Source organism: Oncorhynchus masou, chromosome 28 (genome assembly GCF_036934945.1).
Source record: "Oncorhynchus masou masou isolate Uvic2021 chromosome 28, UVic_Omas_1.1, whole genome shotgun sequence".
NCBI lineage: Eukaryota > Metazoa > Chordata > Actinopteri > Salmoniformes > Salmonidae > Oncorhynchus > Oncorhynchus masou.
In genome coordinates, this window is record NC_088239.1 from 2,777,013 (window position 1) to 2,799,572 (window position 22,560).

General features: G+C 46.2%; 1 protein-coding gene across 1 annotated transcript in view; it reads right to left on the reverse strand.

Moving 5' to 3' along the window:
• Positions 1-3,076: 3,076 nt before the first annotated feature.
• The window catches only part of zbtb47b (zinc finger and BTB domain containing 47b), a 169,459-nt gene continuing 149,975 nt past the window's right edge, over positions 3,077-22,560 (reverse strand). Inside the window, 2 exon segments of the mRNA XM_064941131.1 lie at positions 3,077-10,990; positions 10,993-11,361. Coding sequence (XP_064797203.1) covers positions 10,941-10,990; positions 10,993-11,361 — 419 coding nt within the window. The 3' untranslated portion in view covers positions 3,077-10,940.

Genomic DNA, 22,560 nt, shown 5'->3' on the forward strand with positions numbered 1-22,560 from the left:
TATTAACACTTCTAGAGGACTCTATTATTAACACTTCTAGAGGACTATATTATCAACACTTCTAGAGGACTCTATTATTAACACTTCTAGAGGACTCTATTATCAACACTTCTAGAGGACTCTATTATCAACACATCTAGAGGACTCTATTATCAACACTTCTAGAGGACTCTATTATCAACACTTCTAGAGGACTCTATTATCAACACTTCTAGAGGACTCTATTATCAACAACTTCTAGATGACTCTAATATCAACACTTCTAGAGGACTCTATTATCAACACTTCTAGAGGACTCTATTATCAACACTTCTAGAGGACTCTATTATCAACACTTCTAGAGGACTATTATCAACACTTCTAGAGGACTCTATTATCAACACTTCTAGAGGACTCTATTATCAACAACTTCTAGATGACTCTAATATCAACACTTCTAGAGGACTCTATTATCAACACTTCTAGAGGACTCTACTATTACAACAGGTCTAGAGGATTCTATTATCAACAGGTCTAGATGACTTTATTATCAACAGGTCTAGAGGACTCTATTATCAACACTTCTAGAGGATTCTATTATTAACACTTCTAGAGGACTATATTATCAACACTTCTAGAGGACTCTACTATTACAACAGGTCTAGAGGATTCTATTATCAACAGGTCTAGAGGACTTTATTATCAACAGGTCCAGAGGACTCTATTATCAACACATCTAGAGGACTCTATTATCAACACTTCTAGAGGACTCTACTATCAACACATCTAGAGGACTCTATTATCAACACTTCTAGAGGACTATTATCAACACTTCTAGAGGATTCTATTATCAACAAAACTAGAGGGCTCCATTATAAACAGGTCTAGAGGACTCTATTATCAACACATCTAGAGGACTCTATTATTACAACATCTCAAGAGGATTCTATTATTAACACTTCTGGAGGACTATATTATCAACACATCTAGAGGACTCTATTATCAACACTTCTAGAGGACTCCATTATTACAACATGTCTAGAGGACTCAATTATCAACAGGTCTAGAGGATTATATTATTAACACTTCTAGAGGACTCTATTATGAACACTTCTAGAGGACTCTATTATTAACTCTTCTAGAGGACTCTATTATCAACACATCTAGAGGACTCTATTATCAACACTTCTAGAGGACTCTATTATCAACACTTCTAGAGGACTCTATTATCAACACTTCTCGAGGACTCTATTATCAACACTTCTAGAGGACTCTATTATCAACACTTCTAGAGGACTCTACTATTACAACAGGTCTAGAGGATTCTATTATCAACAGGTCTAGAGGACTTTATTATCAACAGGTCTAGAGGACTCTATTATCAACACTTCTAGAGGATTCTATTATTAACACTTCTAGAGGACTCTATTATCAACACTTCTAGAGGATTCTATTATCAACAGGTCTAGAGAATTCTATTATCAACAGGTCTAGAGGACTTTATTATCAACAGGTCTAGAGGACTCTACTATCAACACGTCTAGAGGACTCTATTATCAACACTTCTAGAGGACTCTACTATTACAACAGGTCGAGAGGATTCTATTATCAACAGGTCTAGAGGACTTTATTATCAACACGTCTAGAGGACTCTATTATCAACACTTCTAGAGGACTCTATTATCAACACATCTAGAGGACTCTATTATCAACACTTCTAGAGGACTCTATTATCAACACTTCTAGAGGACTCTATTATCAACACTTCTAGAGGACTCTACTATTACAACAGGTCGAGAGGATTCTATTATCAACAGGTCTAGAGGACTTTATTATCAACAGGTCTAGAGGACTCTATTATCAACAGGTCTAGAGGACTCTATTATCAACACTTCTAGAGGACTCTATTATCAACACTTCTAGAGGACTCTATTATCAACACTTCTAGAGGACTCTATTATCAACACATCTAGAGGACTCTATTATCAACACTTCTAGATGACTCTATTATCAACAAAACTAGAGGGCTCTATTATCAACAGGTCTAGAGGACTCTATCAACACATCTAGAGGACTCTATTATTACAACACTTCTAGAGGACTCTATTATTAACACTTCTAGAGGACTCTATTATCAACACTTCTAAAGGACTCTATTATCAACAACTTCTAGATGACTCTAATATCAACACTTCTAGAGGACTCTATTATCAACACTTCTAGAGGACTCTATTATCAACACTTCTAGAGGACTCTATTATCAACACTTCTAGAGGACTATTATCAACACTTCTAGAGGACTCTATTTTTACAACACATCTAGAGGTCTCTATTATTAACACTTCTAGAGGACTCTATTATCAACACTTCTAGAGGACTCTACTATTAACACTTCTAGGGGACTCTATTATTACAACACATCTAGAGGACTCTATTATCAACACTTCTAGAGGACTCTACTGTGATGCTCTCTGGTACCCCCCAAACTCGCTGTGTCCAAATCAACTCCTCTGAGTTTAACAGAGTTTAACTCACATATAATGCTAGCAGTTCACGGGAGCAGACGTAGAGCAGACTTCTGGAGTGGGGAAAGAATGAATGCTTTTCACTGTGTAGATACATTGTGTCAATTAAAATGGTCTAACTGAAGATAAATCATCTGTGTTATTGTTGAATTCATTCATTAAATGTCCATCAGCTGTGACACTAGTAAATCCCTCAGTATGACACAGGAGCCAGATGAGAACTGGGCCACCTTCAGTTTCCAATGTTGTGATCATTGCAGATAGAAATGCCACAAATAGAGCCAATAGGATTCCTTGGTCTACATGTCAGAGGGGCGTGTTTGTTCTACATAACATATTTCTGTCTGAAGTTTCCAAGATGTCCTGCTGAACAGGGTTCAGAGAGAGTAGTGCTGGGTCCTACAGTGGGCAGTCTTTACAGCTGCTGCACCAGTGGTATCAACACAGTATAGAATAATTTCAGCTAGTGAATGCCATCAATAAAACATAACAGTCAATTTAATCATATGAAACCAAAACATTTAATTCAAACATCACTCCGCTCTACACACAGAAATAACAACATGAAACAATTTTGGAATAATATATCTGTATTGTTTAATATTGAATTAGTCTCCTGTGTTACACATGATAATCACAAACCGATAGGATACATGTAATGTTAATAGCACCTCTAGACACTATAGTGCTCATTGTTTAAGTACGGTGTTTATATAGCTAGCCCATACAACTACTGTATAGTCATGGTCTATGTAGACCAGTCTACTAAGACATTGGGTTTACACTGTAATGTATAGAATCAACAAATGGTAGACACAATATGACTGGTTTTAATGCAGCAGTAGGAAGCGGTAGTTAGGTACATGAAAACCTTTAAATTGTTTTGATTCGGGTATGACATTGTTGATTTCTATTATGGTAAATGTCAGCCTTTCTTTTCCTCGGAACTGGACGTTTACTAGACCCACTAACCCAACCTCACATGTGCAGAACCACCAACCTCTCTTTGAAACATTAGATGTAACACTAGAACAGACCATAAGGAAACAATGACCCTCCATTGTGAAAACATTAACTCTGTCTCCATAAGCCTTAATATACACACGGTCTTCTCACCAGCCAGAAGGAACATAGAAAAGTAAATTCCTCAGAGGTCGAAATTCAAACCACTTTTCTTCCAGCTGAAGGCCACAGAATCAACCCTACTGGACTACAGCCTCTATCTTTTAGCTTATCCCAAGAACTACAAATCCCAACAGGCTTTACAAAAAACACTCAACGTCCCGGCCCTAACCTAGCTGGCCGGCGGGACCAGCCTGGTTTCACTTTTTGACAAACATTTTTTATTTTTTATAATGAATGCAAAATGCAAACAATCACACTTCTGAGAACCAACTCATCAGCTCCAACATACCCTGGTTTAAGGACATGTTAACTAAACAGGGACCATTTAAATGTCCCTTCTCTTTCCTTCGAGTGGAACTTATCCATTATCATGTTAGACATGATCACACAGATTCAAAGCATTTGATCAATTAACAGGGTTGGCCAGTAAGTGCTTTTTCATGAAAAACATAAACATACTCACACAATTAAATACCAAGTTCCATTACCCACAATCCTTCAGATCTGATACTAGGGATGCTTATCTCTCTCTAATGGCAACACAGCACTGAAAACTCTTTAAGATACAGTAAATATATTGATTGTGAGCCAATCAAGCACCGATCCATCACCAAGCATCTTAGAGTGCAAAGACTATAAAGAGATGGCTGTAAAGTAATGCTCTCTGTGTAATAGTACCTATTCAATACTACTTTCTCTTGTTACTCATTTGGCTATTGATGTACATTTACACATCGTTCTGATGTAGGGTTGCAACCTTCCACGAATGTTGAATACATTCCCCAGGTTTCTAGAAATCCTGGTTGGACGATCCTGGAAAGTTGCAACCACATTCTGACCCAAAGTGCTATAGCAGTAGTACCACCACTACCATTCCTCCTTAACCAATACCCACCAACCAGCCCTAACTAACGCAATACCCACCAACCAGCCCTAACTAACCCAATACCCACCAACCAGCCCTAACTAACCCAATACCCACCAACCAGCCCTAATTAACCAAATATCCACCAACCAGCCCTAACTAACGCAATACCCACCAACCAGCCCTAACTAACCCAATACCCACCAACCAACCCTAACTAACCAAATATCCACCAACCAGCCCTAACTAACGCAATACCCACCAACCAGCCCTAACTAACCCAATACCCACCAACCAACCCTAACTAACCCAATACCCACCAACCAACCCTAACTAACCCAATACCCACCAACCAGCCCTAACTAACCCAATACCCACCAACCAACCCTAACTAACCCAATACCCACCAACCAGCCCTAACTAACCAAATATCCACCAACCAGCCCTAATTAACCCAATATCCACCAACCATTCGTCCTTAACCATTATCCACCAACCAGCCCTAATTAACCCAATATCCACCAACCAGCCCTAACTAACCCAATACCCACCAACCAGCCCTAACTAACCCAATACCCACCAACCAGCCATAACTAAGCCAATACCCACCAACCAGCCCTAACTTACCCAATACCCGCCAACCAGAGCTAACTAACCCAATACCCACCAACCAGCCCCAACTAACCCAATACCCACCAACCAACCCTAACTAACCCAATACCCACCAACCAGCCCTAACTAACCCAATACCCACCAACCAGCCCTAATTAACCAAATATCCACCAACCAGCCCTAACTAACGCAATACCCACCAACCAGCCCTAACTAACCCAATACCCACCAACCAGCCCTAACTAACCCAATACCCACCAACCAACCCTAACTAACCCATTACCCACCAACCAGCCCTAATTAACCCAATATCCACCAACCAACCCTAACTAACCAAATATCCACCAACCAGCCCTAATTAACCAAATATCCACCAACCAACCCTAACTAACCCAATACCCACCAACCAGCCCTAATTAACCAAATATCCACCAACCAGCCCTAACTAACCCAATATCCACCAACCATTCGTCCTTAACCATTATCCACCAACCAACCCTAACTAACCCAATACCCACCAACCAGCCCTAATTAACCCAATATCCACCAACCATTCGTCCTTAACCATTATCCACCAACCAGCCCTAATTAACCCAATATCCACCAACCAGCCCTAACTAACCCAATACCCACCAACCAGCCCTAACTAACCCAATACCCACCAACCAGCCATAACTAACCCAATATCCACCAACCAGCCCTAACTTACCCAATACCCGCCAACCAGAGCTAACTAACCCAATACCCACCAACCAGCCCCAACTAACCCAATACCCACCAACCAGCCCCAACTAACCCAATACCCACCAACCAGCCCTAATTAACCCAATACCCACCAACCAGCCCTAATTAACCCAATACCCACCAACCAACCCTAACTAACCCAATATCCACCAACCATTCGTCCTTAACCAATATCCACCAACCAGCCCTAATTAACCCAATACCCACCAACCAGCCCTAACAAGCCCAATATCCACCAAACAGCCCTAACTAACCCAATACCCACCAACCAGCCCTAACTAACCCAATACCCACCAACCAGCCCTAACTAACCCAATATCCACCAACCAGAGCTAACTAACCCAATACCCACCAACCAGCCCTAACTAACCCAATACCCACCAACCAGCCCTAATTAACCCAATATCCACCAACCAGCCCTAACTAACCCAATACCCACCAACCAGCCCTAACTAACCCAATACCCACCAACCAGCCCTAATTAACCCAATATCCACCAACCAGCCCTAACTAACCCAATACCCACCTACATCACATTCAGTTCCATGGCATCTCATTTCCATCAACTATCTATACAGATAGACCCATAGATAATATGACACAATCTACTATAGAGATAGACCCAGAGATAGTATAACAATCTACTATAGAGATAGACCCATAGATAGTATAACAGAATCTACTATAGAGATAGACTCATAGATAATATAACAGAATCTACTATAGAGATAGACCTATAGATAGTATAACAGAATCTACTATAGAGATAGACTCATAGATAATATAACATAATCTACTAAGAGATAGACTCATAGATAATATAACAGAATCTACTATAGAGATAGACCCATGGATAATATAATAGCTGCTATTGTCTATTGATGGGGAAAATCTCATGACAGTCCCACAGTACTCTGGAGATGATTATATAATTGTACATCTCCTCCTCTTCTCCTGCTCTTCCAGAGCCAGACTACTGCTAACTTTCTACATTTTAGCACATTTTGCCATGGGGCACAGGGAAAAAAATGTGCAGTTTAATAATGCTATTCTGTACATTGTGTCATGAGACTGAGATAAACATTTTTCGTTTTAAAGCATTTTTCCTGCAACTACACATTTTTCCATGGTGCAAAGAGAAAAATGTGCAGTTTTAAAGCTAATTTCCTGCTATTCTACACATTTTGCCATTGTGAAGCCAAAGATTGCACATTTTGGGGAGACAATATGTTTGCTATGATTGCCTTTAACTAAGTTTACAGAGCTAGCTTGGGATTAGCGCAATAGATTACAGGTATACAAATTCTCCAGAGTTCTATCTAATATACTATAAAAATTGCAATAAATAAAAAAGGAGTTGTTCCAACTAAATATCATTAAGTAACTGGTTCCACAGCCGTCTATTAGGTCAGATATATAGTTGAATGAACATATGAGACAATTTGAGCAAACACGTTTTTAAATCAGCAACATTTTTGCTTACATTTTCTGATGTTGGAGCTAAGTTTGGGCCAACTAAAATGTTTACGTTCATGTAAAACTTTGACCGAAAAGTTGAGTAAACTAGTGGAACCAATTACACTGTATCTTCTTCATAAGGAATAATTCACCTTCATAAGGAATAATTCACCTTTCTCCAATATATCTAAACTGTTCCTCAGATAGTAGACCATTGAGCAGATATGATTGGTTTTTCTTAACAGCATTTAAAAAAAATGTGAAATTTGATAGATTTCGGGCTAGCGTCCGTGATGTCATCAGTGGAGTAAAAAGTATCCAATTGTCATACTTGAGTAAAAGTAAATATACCTTAATAGAAAATTACTCAAGTAAAAGTGAAAGTCACCCAGTAAAATACTACTTGAGTAAAAGTCTAAAAGCATTTATTTTTAAAAATACTGAAGTATCAAACGTAAAATTACGAATAATAACAAATTCCTTATATTAAGCAAGCCAGATGGCACAAATTTCATGTAAAAAAAAAATGTATGGTTGCCAGGGGCAACACCAACACTCAGACATCATTTACAAACAAAGCATGTGTGTTTAGTGAGTCCTCCAGACCAGAGGCAGTAGGGACGACCAGGGACGTTCTCTTGTGTGTGAATTGGACCATTTTCTGTCCTGCTAAGCATTCAAAATGTAATGACTACTTTTGGGTGTCAGGCAAAATGTATGGAGTAGAAGGTACATTATTTTCTTTAGGAACATAGTGAAGTAAAAGTAAAAGTTGTAAAAAATATAAATAGTAAAGTACAGATACCCCCCAAAAACTACTTAAGTAGTACTAGTACTTTAAAGTATTTTTACTTCAGTACTTTACACTACTTGAAAAGAGCAGGAATAGGCTACAATCCAAGCTCTGTACAGTGGTTTCTAAACATCAGCAATAGACGACAAGTCAGATAAATGTCTCTCCACTTTACTTCCCACTTTGGGAATCTCAAGCTGATTGGCTGATTGTTCATCTATTCAGGGTCAGATTGACTGTTTCACACAACCTTTACTGATCATTCTCACACACACACACACACACACACACACACACACACACACACACACACACACACACACACACACACACACACACACACACACACACACACACACACACACACACACACACACACACACACACACACACACACACACACACACACACACACACACTTTACTGCATTCTCCTGTGCACTGCAAAACCCTAACCCTGACTGTCTAGTCATAACCTTTCCAACGTGACTGTCTAGTCATAACCTTTCCAACGTGACTGTCTAGTCATAACCTTTCCAACGTGACTGTCTAGTCATAACCTTTCCAACGTGACTGTCTAGTCATAACCTTTCCAACGTGACTGTCTAGTCATAACCTTTCCAACGTGACTGTCTAGTCATAACCTTCTAAAACACCTTATATAATGGCATAATGTTGCCACACACAAATTACACAAACTGTCACAATTTTAACATTTAACACACAAAAAGAGTACATCTTAAATAACACTAAGGTTCAAAATAAGATGCAGGATTGATTTTAGAGGCTTTATAATAATCTCACTAGCATGTGAGCTCACGGGAGTTGGTTATTGCGATGCCAGATGCGTGTTTTAACAGACAGATCAGAAGAACAGGTGGCTAAGAGAATGATGGTTCCTGTTGGTCTGGTCTGATGGCTAATAGAGTCCATTCACTGTGAGGAATGGACTACAACTGTGAGAACAGGGAGAGGAGGATAGAGGGTGAGGAGAGGAGAGACAGGGCACTGCTGGAGATGTCTGAAGAGGAGGGAAAGAGAGAGGGGAGAGGAGGATGAGAACGGAGGAGAGAGGGCTCTGTAGGCAACGTCTGGTGAGGACAGGAGAGATACAGGGCTCTGCGGGAGACGTCTGAAGAGGAGGGAAAGAGAGGGGAGAGGAGGATGAGGATCAGGAGAAGAGGGAGAAAGGGCTCTGCAGGAGACGTCTGATGATGGGGGGAGAGAGGAGGATAACGTTAGAGGAGGGGAGGAAAGAGAAGGGTAGGGGAGAGGAGGATGAGGATCAGGAGAAGAGAGAGACAGGGTTCTGCAGGAGACGTCTGAAGAGGAGGGAGAGAGGAGGATGACAATAGAGGAGGGGAGGAGAGAGAAGGGTAGGGGAGAGGAGGATGAGGATCAGGAGAAGAGGGAGACAGGGCTCTGCAGGAGACGTCTGGCTCCATATACCTCTGTTAGGACAGAGAGGTAAACTTTCAGAGTGAACTCACTGTACACAGAACACCTAGAACCTTTTGTAGAGAACTAATTCCACACAGACCAACTAGGGGAGGAGTTTAGGCCCCAAAATCAACCCAGTAAATAGCTAGTTAATATGAGAAGGGGTCATTAATCTCACCAGTAACTAGTTTGTCGGAGGAGGTGTTAATGTTACATTGTGCTACAAGCATGGTCTTATTAAAGGGTGTGGCTTTGTGGTAAGCAGAATGAAAACAATGAAACGACAGATGTAATGCATGTTGTCATTTTACAAGTCCCTCTGAACTCTCAACGGCCAGGGCAGAGATGAACTATTCCACACAGTAAAAACATTTCCACATGGTAGGTGTATGCATTTATACTGTTTATGTTACAAGAAGCCTCTGTATGATCCTTCACCTCTTCAGGCTGCAGAGTCCACACAGAGACCAGAGCCGAGTTAAGATGCCTTGGTCTTCAGGCTGCAGAATCCACACAGAGACCAGAGCCGAGTTAAGATGCCTTGGTCTTCAGACTGCAGAATCCACACAGAGACCAGAGCCGAGTTAAGATGCCTTGGTCTTCAGGCTGAGATGTGGTTATATGAAGGAATCCTCCTTCCATCCATGTCTCGCTCTGCTCCTGTAAATCCCCCTCCTCTCATAGATAGTCTGATTACTTCAGAAGTCGGTGGAGGGGGGCGGGGGGGTTGGCTGACTGGTTGTAGAGTAGATGGATGCTAACGGTCTGTAAGCAAAGTGTTGTAGAGTTGATGGATGCTAGCAGTCTGTTAGCAGAGCGTTGTAGAGTAGATGGATGCTAGCAGCCTGTAAGCAAAGTGTTGTAGAGTAGATGGATGCTAACGGTCTGTAAGCAAAGTGTTGTAGAGTTGATGGATGCTAGCAGTCTGGTCTGTTAGCAGAGTGTTGTGGAGTAGATGGATGCTAGCAGTCTGTTAGCAGAGCGTTGTAGAGTAGATGGATGCTAGCAGTCTGTTAGCAGAGTGTTGTGGAGTAGATGGATGCTAGCAGTCTGTTAGCAGAGTGTTGTGGAGTAGATGGATGCTAGCGGTCTGTTAGCAGAGCGTTGTGGAGTAGATGGATGCTAGCGGTCTGTTAGCAGAGCGTTGTGGAGTAGATGGATGCTAGCGGTCTGTTAGCAGAGCGTTGTGGAGTAGATGGATGCTAGCGGTCTGTTAGCAGAGTGTTGTGGAGTAGATGGATGTTAGCGGTCTGTTAGCAGAGTGTTGTGGAGTAGATGGATGTTAGCGGTCTGTTAGCAGAGCGTTGTGGAGTAGATGGATGCTAGCGGTCTGTTAGCAGAGCGTTGTAGAGTAGATGGATGCTAGCGGTCTGGTCTGTTAGCAGAGCGGAGTGCGTTAGCTAGATGTTGGAGCCCATCCTGCCAGAGAAGAAGGGTGGAAAAGGGGGAGGTGGGGGGCGGGGGTGTGGGGCAGCCCCCCCAGGGAGTGGATCAGGGGGAGGGAGAGGGGCGTGGCATGGTGGTGCATTGCCCCCGGGAGCACCGCCCCTAAAACCACCTGACCAATCGCAGCAGGGTCCGCAGAAACAGTTGGGGAGGAGGGGTCGATGCCCAGCGAGTCGTTGTTGTCAGTTACCATGGGGTTGCTGACCCGGATGCACTTCTCCTTGTGCGCTTTGAGCATGTTGGAGAAACGGAACCTCTGACCACACACCTCGCAAGGGTACGGCTTCTCCCCCGTATGGGTCCGGCGGTGACGCTTCATGTTGGGACGACTGGTGAAACTCTTCCCACAGATCTCACAGATATACGGTTTCTCTCCTAGGAAGGAGGGAGACACGCATTATGGACTAGCACAACAAAGAAAAAAAGCACTGGAATTAGACACGAAGTTGAAGTGGACGGAAATACAAGTCAACACAACCACATATCACAGAAGACAGCTAGCTAGTGCTAACAGTCAGTATCTGGATAATATGTGTGAAATGCTTGATAATGTTTGTGATATCAACAGATATGTATATTTTCTGGGTGATTTAAATATTGATTGGCTTTCATCAAGCTGCCCACTCAACGAAAAATCTTCCAACTGTAACCAGTTCCTGCAGTCAACCTACCAGGGTATTTACAAACAACACAATAACGACATCATCCACGTATTGATCACATCTTTACTAATGCTAAAGAAATCTGCCCTAAAGAATGTGGTGACCCGAGGTTTGGATGTAACCCTCACTCCTGCTGAGCGCACCAAGACAGTCGTGAAGAGGGCACGACAAAACCTATTCCCCCTCAGGAGACTGAAAAGATTTGGCATTGGTCCTCAGCTCCTCAAACGGTTCTACAGCTGCAACATCGAGAGTACCCTGACAGGTTGCATCACCGCCTGGTATGGCAATTGCTCGGCCTCCGACCGCAAGGCACTACAGAGGGTAGTGCGTACTGCCCAGTACATCACCGGGGCCAAGCTTCCTGCCGTCCAGGACCTCTATACCAGGCAGTGTCAGAGGAAGGCCATAAAAATGGTCAATTACACCAGCCACCCTAGTCATAGACTGTTCTCTCTGCTACCGCACAGCAGGCAAGTCTAGGTCCAAGAGGCTCCAGAACAGCTTCTACCCCCAAGCCATAAGACTCCTGAACAGCTAATCAAATGGCTACCCAGACTATTTGCATTGCTCCACCCTCCCCTGTATTTCTCCCCGCTATTGTTATTTAATGCTGCTCTTCAATAAGTTGTTATTCTTATCGCTTACTTTTTTTATAGGTATTTTTATTTAACTGCATTGTTGTTTAAGGGCTTGAAAGTAAGCATTTCACTGTAAGGTCTACACCTGTTGTATTCGGAGGTCTATACAGCTGATTCTGGATCAGAGGGAGCAGGAAGCCATAAAGGCAGGAAGTCGTTGTGAAAGTAAAACAGGACCTTCACCTTCGACACCAGCATCAGCAGAGTCAAAGGTGGAGCCGGGGGAATTACCAGAACGGAGGCCTAGAGAGGTGTGATTAAACATGAACTTCTACAACCTCCTCCTTTGACGTCCTTCTGGAAGATAACGTGAGCAACAAGGACTGGGGGTTTGGGGCGGGGGTGTCCAGTATGGACCAGATGTAGCCGATTTTGAGGGAGGAGTTGTGTAGGGGAATATGACAGGGGTCTAGGGTCAGTTTGTTATGTCTGGAGTATTTCTCCTGTCTTATCCGGTGTGTGAAATGAAGTATGCTCACTCTAATTGTCTCCCTCTCCCTCCCGGAGGACCTGAGCCCTGGGACCAAGTCTTAGGACTACCTGGCATGATGACTCCTTGTTGTCCCCAGTCCAACTGGTCGTGCTGCTGCTCCAGTTTCAACTGTTCTGCCTGCGGCTATGGAACCCTGACCTGTTCACTGGGCGTGCTACCTGTCCCAGACCTGCTGTTTTCAACTCTCTCTCTACCGCACCTGCTGTCTCTAACTCTGAATGATCGACTATGAAGAGCCAACTGACATTTACTCCTGAGGTGCTGACCTGTTGCACCCTCTGAAACCACTGTGATTATTATTATCTGACCCTGCTGGTCATTTATGAACGTTTGAACATCTTGGCCATGTTCTGTTATAATATCCACCCAGCACAGCCAGAAGAGGACTGGCCACCCCTCAGAGCCTGGTTCCTCTCTAGGTTTCTAAAAGGTTCTGGCCTTTCTAGGGAGTTTCCTAGCCACCATGCTTCTACACCTGCATTGCTTGCAGTTTGGGGTTTCAGGCTGGGTTTCTGTACAGCACTTTGTGACATCGGCTGATGTAAAAAGGGCTTTATAAATACATTTGATTGATTTATTGATTGACAGTATATATAAGTAATTGTTTAACGGTTAGAATGGTCGTTTTGCTTAGAGGAGCTTTTTGTTGTTATTTTTGCGGTTTCTACTACTGTTGTTTTTTCATTCAACTTTTGGAACGTTGGTGTTGAAGTCTGTTACATCTTCTGAATTCTTCTAAGACATCAGAGGCTCTTTACCCACAGAGGGACATATCTTTCATATTCTTCTTGAGGAACACATTTCCTCTAGAAGAGACAGTAAAGTGTAAAGGGCTGTGCTTGAATAACTAAAAGAAAGTGGATTCCCCCCAGAACAATCTTGTTGACCCTAACCAGTCAGGCTGACCGAACTAGAGGGTTCCTCTGTCTTTCTACAAATAGGAAACGTAGAAATGTTTTAGGATGTTAAGGCTGACATGGTAACGATACTGTTACGGCTTTCTCGGTGTGAAGGAGAGTCGGACCAAAATGCGGCGTGCAGATTGCGATCCATGTTTAATAAACTGACGTAAACACGAATCAATTACAAAACAACAAACACAATGAACGTAACGAAAACCGAAACAGCCTATACTGGTGTAAATAAACACAGAACAGGGACATAAGGACACTAAGGACAATCACCCACGAAACACTCAAAGAATATGGCTGCCTAAATATGGTTCCCAATCAGAGACAACGATAAACACCTGCCTCTGATGGAGAACCACTTCAGACAGCCATAGACTTATCTAGAACACCCCACTAAGCTAAAATCCCAATACAAAACACACCACATACAATAAACCCATGCCACACCCTGGCCTGACCAAATAAATGAAGAAAAACACAAAATACTTCGACCAGGGCGTGACAGAACCCAGCCCCCCCCCCCAAGGTGCGGACTCCCGGACGCACCAAAAACCATAGGGGAGGGTCCGGGTGGGCGTCTGTCCATGGCGGCTGCTCCGGCGCAGGACGTGGGCCCCACTCTATCAAAGTCTTAGTCCCTCCTCCTCGAGTCCTTAGATAGTCCACCCTCGCCGCCGACCATGGCCTAGTAGTCCTCACCCAGAACCCCACTGGACTGAGGGGCAGCTCGGCACTGAGGGGCAGCTCGGCACTGAGGGGCAGCTCGGCACTGAGAGAAAGCTCAGGCAGGTAGTTGGATCTGGCAGATCCTGGCTGGCTGGCGGTTCTGGCAGTTCCTGGCTGACTGGCGGATCTGGAAGAGTCTGGCTGACTGGCAGATCTGGAAGAGTCTGGCTGACTGGCGGATCTGGAAGAGTCTGGCTGTAGAGGCAGAAGGCTCTGGCAGCGCTGGACAGGCGGGAGACTCCGGCAGCGCAGGAGAGGAGGAAGGCTCTGGCAGCGCTGGAGAGGCGAGGCGCACTGTAGGCCTGATGCGTGGTGCTGGCACTGGTGGTACTGGGCCGAGGACACGCACAGGAAGCCTGGTGGGGGAGCTGCCACCGGAGGGCTGGTGCGTGGAGGTGGTACAGGGTAGACCGGACCGTGCAGGCGCACTGGAGCTCTTGAGCACCGAGCCTGCCCAACCTTACCTGGTTGAATACTCCCGGTCGCTCTGCCAGTGCGGCGAGGTGGGCGAGGTGGAATAGCCCGCACTGGGCTATGCAGGCGAACCGGGGATACCGTGTGCAAGGCTGGTGCCATGGCATTTGGCTCGACGCTCAGTCTAGCCCGGCCGATACGCACCGGGCTATGCACCCACACTGGAGACACCGTGCGCACCACAGCATAACACGGTGCCTGCCCGGTCTCTCTAGCCCCCGGTAACTACAGGAAGTTGGCGTAGGTCTCCTACCTAACGTCGCCATACTCCCTGTGAGCCCCCCCCAAGAAATCTGACTCTCGGCTTCCATCCGCGTCGCCGTGCTGCCTCTTCATACCAGCGCCTCTCCGCTTTCACCGCCTTCAGTTCTTCCTCCTCGCGTCTTCCTCCGTTTAGCATTTCCTCCCAAGTCCAGAAATCCTTATTATGTATCTTCTGCTGCTGCTGCCTTTTGACACGCCGCTTGGTCCTGTTGTGGTGGGTGATTCTGTTACGGCTTTCTCGGTGTGAAGGAGAGTCGGACCAAAATGCGGCGTGTAGATTGCGATCAATGTTTAATAAACTGACGTAAACACGAATAAATTACAAAACAACAAACACAATGAACGTAACGAAAACTGAAACAGCCTATACTGGTGTAAATAAACACAGAACAGGGACATCAGGACAATCACCCACGAAACTCTCAAAGAATATGGCTGCCTAAATATGGTTCCCAATCAGAGACAACGATAAACACCTGCCTCTGATTGAGAACCACTTCAGACAGCCATAGACTTATCTAGAACACCCCACGAAGCTACAATCCCAATACAAAACACACCACATACAAAAACCCATGCCACACCCTGGCCTGACCAAATAAATGAAGAAAAACATAAAATACTTCGACCAGGGCGTGACAGATACCTTCTTGTTTTTGTAGGACACTAGGTCCCATTACGTTGAGTAACTCCAGGTCCACAGATGAAGGGTGGGTGATGCGTACCCGTAGGTGTCAAACTAATATTTATTTAATGATAACCGTTGCCGAGGGAAACAGTATACTCTAGAGCCTGATGAACTATGGGTCGCCCTACCCCCCGAGCATCTCGCTGAGTGTTTTTTAATAAAGGTTTCTCCTTTCAGCTGTCGGCTGCAGAGTGTAAAACCAGTGGTGCGGTTGGTATCAGCGGTTGGTATCAGCGGGTGGTATCATCGGGTGGTACCAGCGGGTGGTATCAGCGGTTGGTATCATCGGGTGGTACCAGCGGGTGGTACCAGCGGGTGGTACCAGCGGGTGGTACCAGCGGGTGGTACCAGCGGGTCACTAGAATTGGAACCGGGCTGGAACGGCAACATCCGTAGGTAATAGGCCTGAAGCTGGGGTAACCTTCGCCTGCTCATTCATCTCAAGGGAGAGGCATGAGTCGGGCAAGACAAGTAGTATCCAGATCCATAGGATGTAGTGATTATAATATCATATCTATCATATCTAGAAAACCAAAGTTCTAAAGGCTGGGCCTAATGTATCAAATATTTTTTTTATAAAGCCCTTTTTACATAAGCAGATGTCACAAAGTGCTTATACAGAAACCCAGCCTAAAAGCCCAAACAAGCGTATAAGAGGTGTTGTAATGATTCCTAAGTTGAAGATGTAAAGAATGTTTGCTGGTCTGTAATGAGGAGCAACCAGACACCATACTTGACACATTTATGAAATTGTTTCTTGAAGCTACTAATAAGCATAAATCCATTAAGAAAATTATTTTTTTTAAATCCCCTTGGATTAATGAGGAATTGGATTAATGAGGAATTGGATCAATGAGGAATTGGATCAATGAGGAATTGGATCAATGAGGAATTGGATTAATGAGGAATTGGATTAATGAGGAATTGGATCAATGAGGAATTGGATCAATGAGGAATTGGATCAATGAGGAATTGGATTAATGAGGAATTGGATTAATGAGGAATTGGATTAATGAGGAACAAAAACATGTTTGAGAGGGATGAGGCAAAAGGAATGGCAAATAAGGCTACACAGCTGATCGTCATACATACTGAGAAATCATGTGACTAAGCAAAAAGAAGAAACATTACGAAACAAAGAGAAATTACAAAGAGAATGACAGTAAAAAGCACCGTCAATGAAACCTTGGGCAAACAAAGCGGCTCCATCATTCATTGAATCAGATGGCTCATTCGTCACAAAATGACTTTTTCATTGGCAAAAGCAAATTCAGGCACGAAATGCCAACAACTAATTCTGAACCAACACATCCATGCATAACTGACCGGATTATGAAAGACAACCATTGTAAAGTGAGTGTGGAAGAGGTCTATCAGAAATGACATGCCACTGGGGTCTGACAGCTTGGAAGATAGCAGACTATATTGCCACTCCTATTTGGAGGGAATCAAAAGTCATCCCCAAGAATAGCAAAGCACCCTTGATGCTGACTCAAACAGCAGACTAATCACTGTTACCAACAATTAGTAAATAATGTGTGTTTTTCAAAATCAAATTAATAGATTTTCAGCACAGTTACAGGGAAGGACATTCAACATGTGACACTTAAAACAATTGACTGATGAGGGGGGGTTAAGTTGAGGTCGAGGTGAGGGATTAATTATGATGCTTTCAGAAGATGGGCAGGGACTCTGATGTCCTAACTGCAGGGGTGCGAGAACCGAGAAGAGTTTGGACTGGGCAGAGCAGGACCTGCCCTCCCGTAGGGGGCCAAGAGACCAGAGGTGGCAGAACTGAGTGTTCGGGTTGGGGTGTTGGGTTTGAGCATAGCCTGAAGGTAGGGAGGGACAATTCCTCTTGGTGTGCGGAAGAGCGGGGTGACGTTGGAGAGCTTGGGAAGGTTGAAAACCAGGAGGGCTGCAGCGTTCTGGATTAGTTGCAGGAGTTTGATGGCACAAGCGGGGAGCCCTGACAACAGCGAGTTGCAGTCGTCCAGACGGGAGATGACGAGTGCCTGGATTAGGACCTGCACCACTTCCTGTGTGAGGTAGGGTCATACTCTACGGATGTTGTAGAGCCTGAACCTGCAGGAGTGGGTCACTGCTTTGATGTTTGCAGAGAACAGGGTGTTGTCCAGGGTCACACCAAGGTTCTTTGTACTCTGGGATGGCAACACTGTGCCCATCCCTGAGAGGGTGGAGAGAAGGATCTGATAGAGCCTGAGACCTCCAGCCCTGAGAGGGTGGAGAGGAGGATCTGATAGAGCCTGAGACAACCAGCCCTGAGAGGGTGGAGAGAAGGATCTGATAGAGCCTGAGACCTCCAGCCCTGAGAGGGTGGAGAGGAGGATCTGATAGAGCCTGAGAAGCCCAGCCCTGAGAGGGTGGAGAGGAGGATCTGATAGAGCCTGAGACACCCAGCCCTGAGAGGGTGGAGAGGAGGATCTGATAGAGCCTGAGACTCCCAGCCCTGAGAGGGTGGAGATGATAGAGCCTGAGACGCCCAGCCCTGAGAGGGTGGAGATGATAGACCCTGAGACGCCCAGCCCTGAGAGGGTGGAGAGGAGGATCTGATAGAGTCTGAGACGCCCAGCCCTGAGAGGGTGGAGAGGAGGATCTGATAGAGCCTGAGACACCCAGCCCTGAGAGGGTGGAGAGGACCTGATAGAGCCTGAGACGCCCAGCCCTGTGAGGGTGGAGAGGAGGATCTGATAGAGTCTGAGACACCCAGCCCTGTGAGGGTGGTAAGGAGGATCTGATAGAGTCTGAGACACCCAGCCCTGTGAGGGTGGTAAGGAGGATCTGATAGAGTCTGAGACACCCAGCCCTGTGAGGGTGGTAAGGAGGATCTGATAGAGTCTGAGACACCCAGCCCTGTGAGGGTGGAGGGGAGGATCTGATAGAGCCTGAGACACCCAGCCCTGAGAGGGTGGAGGGGAAGATCTGATAGAGCCTGAGACACCCAGCCCTGAGAGGGTGGAGAGGAGGATCTGATAGAGCCTGAGACACCCAGCCCTAATAGGGTGGAGAGGAGGATCTGATAGAGCCTGAGACACCCAGCCCTGAGAGGGTGGAGGGGAGGATCTGATAGAGCCTGAGACACCCAGCCCTGAGAGGGTGGAGAGGAGGCAGAGCCTGAGACGCCCAGCCCTGAGAGGGTGGAGGGGAGGATCTGATAGAGCCTGAGACTCCCAGCCCTGAGAGGGTGGAGAGGAGGCAGAGCCTGAGACGCCCAGCCCTGAGAGGGTGGAGGGGAGGATCTGATAGAGCCTGAGACACCCAGCCCTGAGAGGGTGGAGAGGAGGATCTGATAGAGCCTGAGACACCCAGCCCTGAGAGGGTGGAGAGGAGGATCTGATAGAGCCTGAGACACCCAGCCCTGAGAGGGTGGAGAGGAGGATCTGATGGAGCCTGAGACACCCAGCCCTGAGAGGGTGGAGAGAAGGATCTGATAGAGCCTGAGACGCCCAGCCCTGAGAGGGGGGAGAGGAGGATCTGATAGAGCCTGAGACGCCCAGCCCTGAGAGGGTGGAGAGGAGGATCTGATAGAGCCTGAGACGCCCAGCCCTGTGAGAGTGGAGAGGAGGATCTGATCGAGCCTGAGACACCCAGCCCTGAGAGGGTGGAGAGGAGGATCTGATAGAGCCTGAGACTCCCAGTCCTGAGAGGGTGGAGAGGAGGATCTGATGGTTCACGGTGTCGAAGGCAGCAGATAGATCTAGGAGGATGAGAACTGAGGAGAGAGAAAAGGAGGGACACAGGTCTATAGTTTGACATGAGATGAGTTGACGCAGCCACGGAAGAGTTGATGGGAGAAAAAAGGGAGAAGGCCTCCAGAGATGGTCTGGAGAACAGAGGAGTGGATGGGGTCGAGCTGGCAGGTTGTTGTATGGCCAGACCTCACTAGTTGCAGGACTTCATCTGGAGAGAGGGGAGAAAGAGGTGGTGTAGAGTCCACTGGTCCCAATAGGCTAAGTGAATGAGGAGCGGATGTCATCAACCTCACTCAGCCACGGAGCAGGAGGGGAGGGCCGAGCTGGCCAGGGGGAAAGGAGTTGAGTCAAAGAGGCAAAAATCAGGAGACAGGAGGGAGAAGAATTTATCAGAAGGCAGAGATCATAGGATAGAAGAGGATAGAGTAGTGGGAGAGCGAGCAAAGATTGCGATGGCGCTTGACCATCTGGTCAGGGGCTAAGGGTTGGAGAAAAGGAAACAAAGTAGTTATTTAACTAGGCAAGTCAGTTAAGAACAAATTCTTATTTACTATGACTGCCTACTGTGGCCAAATGTGCGCCGCCCTATTGGAATCTCAATCACAGCTGGATGTGATACAGACTGGATTCGAACCAGGGACTGTTGTGACACCTCTTGCACTGAGATGCAGTGCTTAGACCGCTGCACCACTCAGGAGCCTGGGGGGGGTTGCAGTTAGATTAGTAGACCTCTAGTAAAGAGGAAGTCGTTGAGTTGGAGGCTTCTGGGAAAGGGTGAGGTCAAGATGAAAGGAGGGGGAGAGACAGTTGCAAAGAAATTGAGCAAAGGCAGACATCGGGAGGTTGAAGTCACCGAGTACTAAGAGCGGTGAGCGGTTGAAGTCATCGAGTACTAAGAGCGGTGAGCGGTTGAAGTCATCGAGTACTAAGAGCGGTGAGCGGTTGAAGTCATCGAGTACTAAGAGCGGTGAGCGGTTGAAGTCATCGAGTACTAACAGCGGTGAGCGGTTGAAGTCATCGAGTACTAACAGCGGTGAGCGGTTGAAGTCACCGAGTACTAAGAGCGGTGAGCGGTTGAAGTCATCGAGTACTAAGAGCGGTGAGCGGTTGAAGTCATCGAGTACTAAGAGCGGTGAGCGGTTGAAGTCACCGAGTACTAAGAGCGGTGAGCGGTTGAAGTCACCGAGTACTAAGAGCGGTGAGCGGTTGAAGTCACCGAGTACTAAGAGCGGTGAGCGGTTGAAGTCATCGAGTACTAAGAGCGGTGAGCGGTTGAAGTCATCGAGTACTAAGAGCGGTGAGCGGTTGAAGTCATCGAGTACTAAGAGCGGTGGCGGTTGAAGTCATCGAGTACTAAGAGCGGTGAGCGGTTGAAGTCATCAGTACTAAGAGCGGTGAGCGGTTGAAGTCATCGAGTACTAAGAGCGGTGGCGGTTGAAGTCACCGAGTACTAAGAGCGGTGGCGGTTGAAGTCATCGAGTACTAAGAGCGGTGAGCGGTTGAAGTCACCGAGTACTAAGAGCGGTGAGCGGTTGAAGTCATCGAGTACTAAGAGCGGTGAGTGGTTGAAGTCATCGAGTACTAAGAGCGGTGAGCAGTTGAAGTCACCGAGTACTAAGAGCGGTGAGCGGTTGAAGTCATCGAGTACTAAGAGCGGTGAGCGGTTGAAGTCATCGAGGACTAAGAGCGGTGAGCGGTTGAAGTCACCGAGTACCAAGAGCGGTGAGCGGTTGAAGTCATCGAGTACTAAGAGCGGTGAGCGGTTGAAGTCACCGAGGACTAAGAGCGGTGAGCGGTTGAAGTCATCGAGTACTAAGAGCGGTGAGCGGTTGAAGTCATGGAGTACTAAGAGCGGTGGCGGTTGAAGTCATCAGTACTAAGAGCGGTGAGCGGTTGAAGTCCGGAGTACTAAGAGCGGTGGCGGTTGAAGTCACCAGTACTAAGAGCGGTGGCGGTTGAAGTCACCGAGTACTAAGAGCGGTGAGCGGTTGAAGTCACGGAGTACTAAGAGCGGTGGCGGTTGAAGTCACCGAGTACTAAGAGCGGTGGCGGTTGAAGTCATCGAGTACTAACAGCGGGAGCGGTTGAAGTCATCGAGTACTAAGAGCGGTGGCGGTTGAAGTCATCAGTACTAAGAGCGGTGGCGGTTGAAATCATGGAGTACTAAGAGCGGTGGCGGTTGAAGTCATCGAGTACTAAGAGCGGTGGCGGTTGAAGTCACCAGTACTAAGAGCGGTGAGCGGTTGAAGTCATCGAGTACTAAGAGCGGTGAGTGGTTGAAGTCACAGTACTAAGAGCGGTGGCGGTTGAAGTCATCGAGTACTAAGAGCGGTGAGCAGTTGAAGTCACCGAGTACTAAGAGCGGTGAGCGGTTGAAGTCATCGAGTACTAAGAACGGTGAGCGGTTGAAGTCATCGAGTACTAAGAGCGGTGAGCGGTTGAAGTCATCGAGTACTAAGAGCGGTGAGCGGTTGAAGTCATCGAGGACTAAGAGCGGTGAGCGGTTGAAGTCACCGAGTACTAAGAGCGGTGAGCGGTTGAAGTCACCGAGGACTAAGAGCGGTGAGCGGTTGAAATCATGGAGTACTAAGAGCGGTGAGCGGTTGAAGTCATCGAGTACTAAGAGCGGTGAGCGGTTGAAGTCACCGAGGACTAAGAGCGGTGAGCGGTTGAAGTCATCGAGTACTAAGAGCGGTGAGCGGTTGAAGTCATGGAGTACTAAGAGCGGTGAGCGGTTGAAGTCATCGAGTACTAAGAGCGGTGAGCAGTTGAAGTCATGGAGTACTAAGAGCGGTGAGCGGTTGAAGTCACGGAGTACTAAGAGCGGTGAGCGGTTGAAGTCACCGAGTACTAAGAGCGGTGAGTGGTTGAAGTCATCGAGTACTAACAGCGGGAGCGGTTGAAGTCATCGAGTACTAAGAGCGGTGAGCGGTTGAAGTCATCGAGTACTAAGAGCGGTGAGCGGTTGAAGTCATCAAGTACTAAGAGCGGTGAGCGGTTGA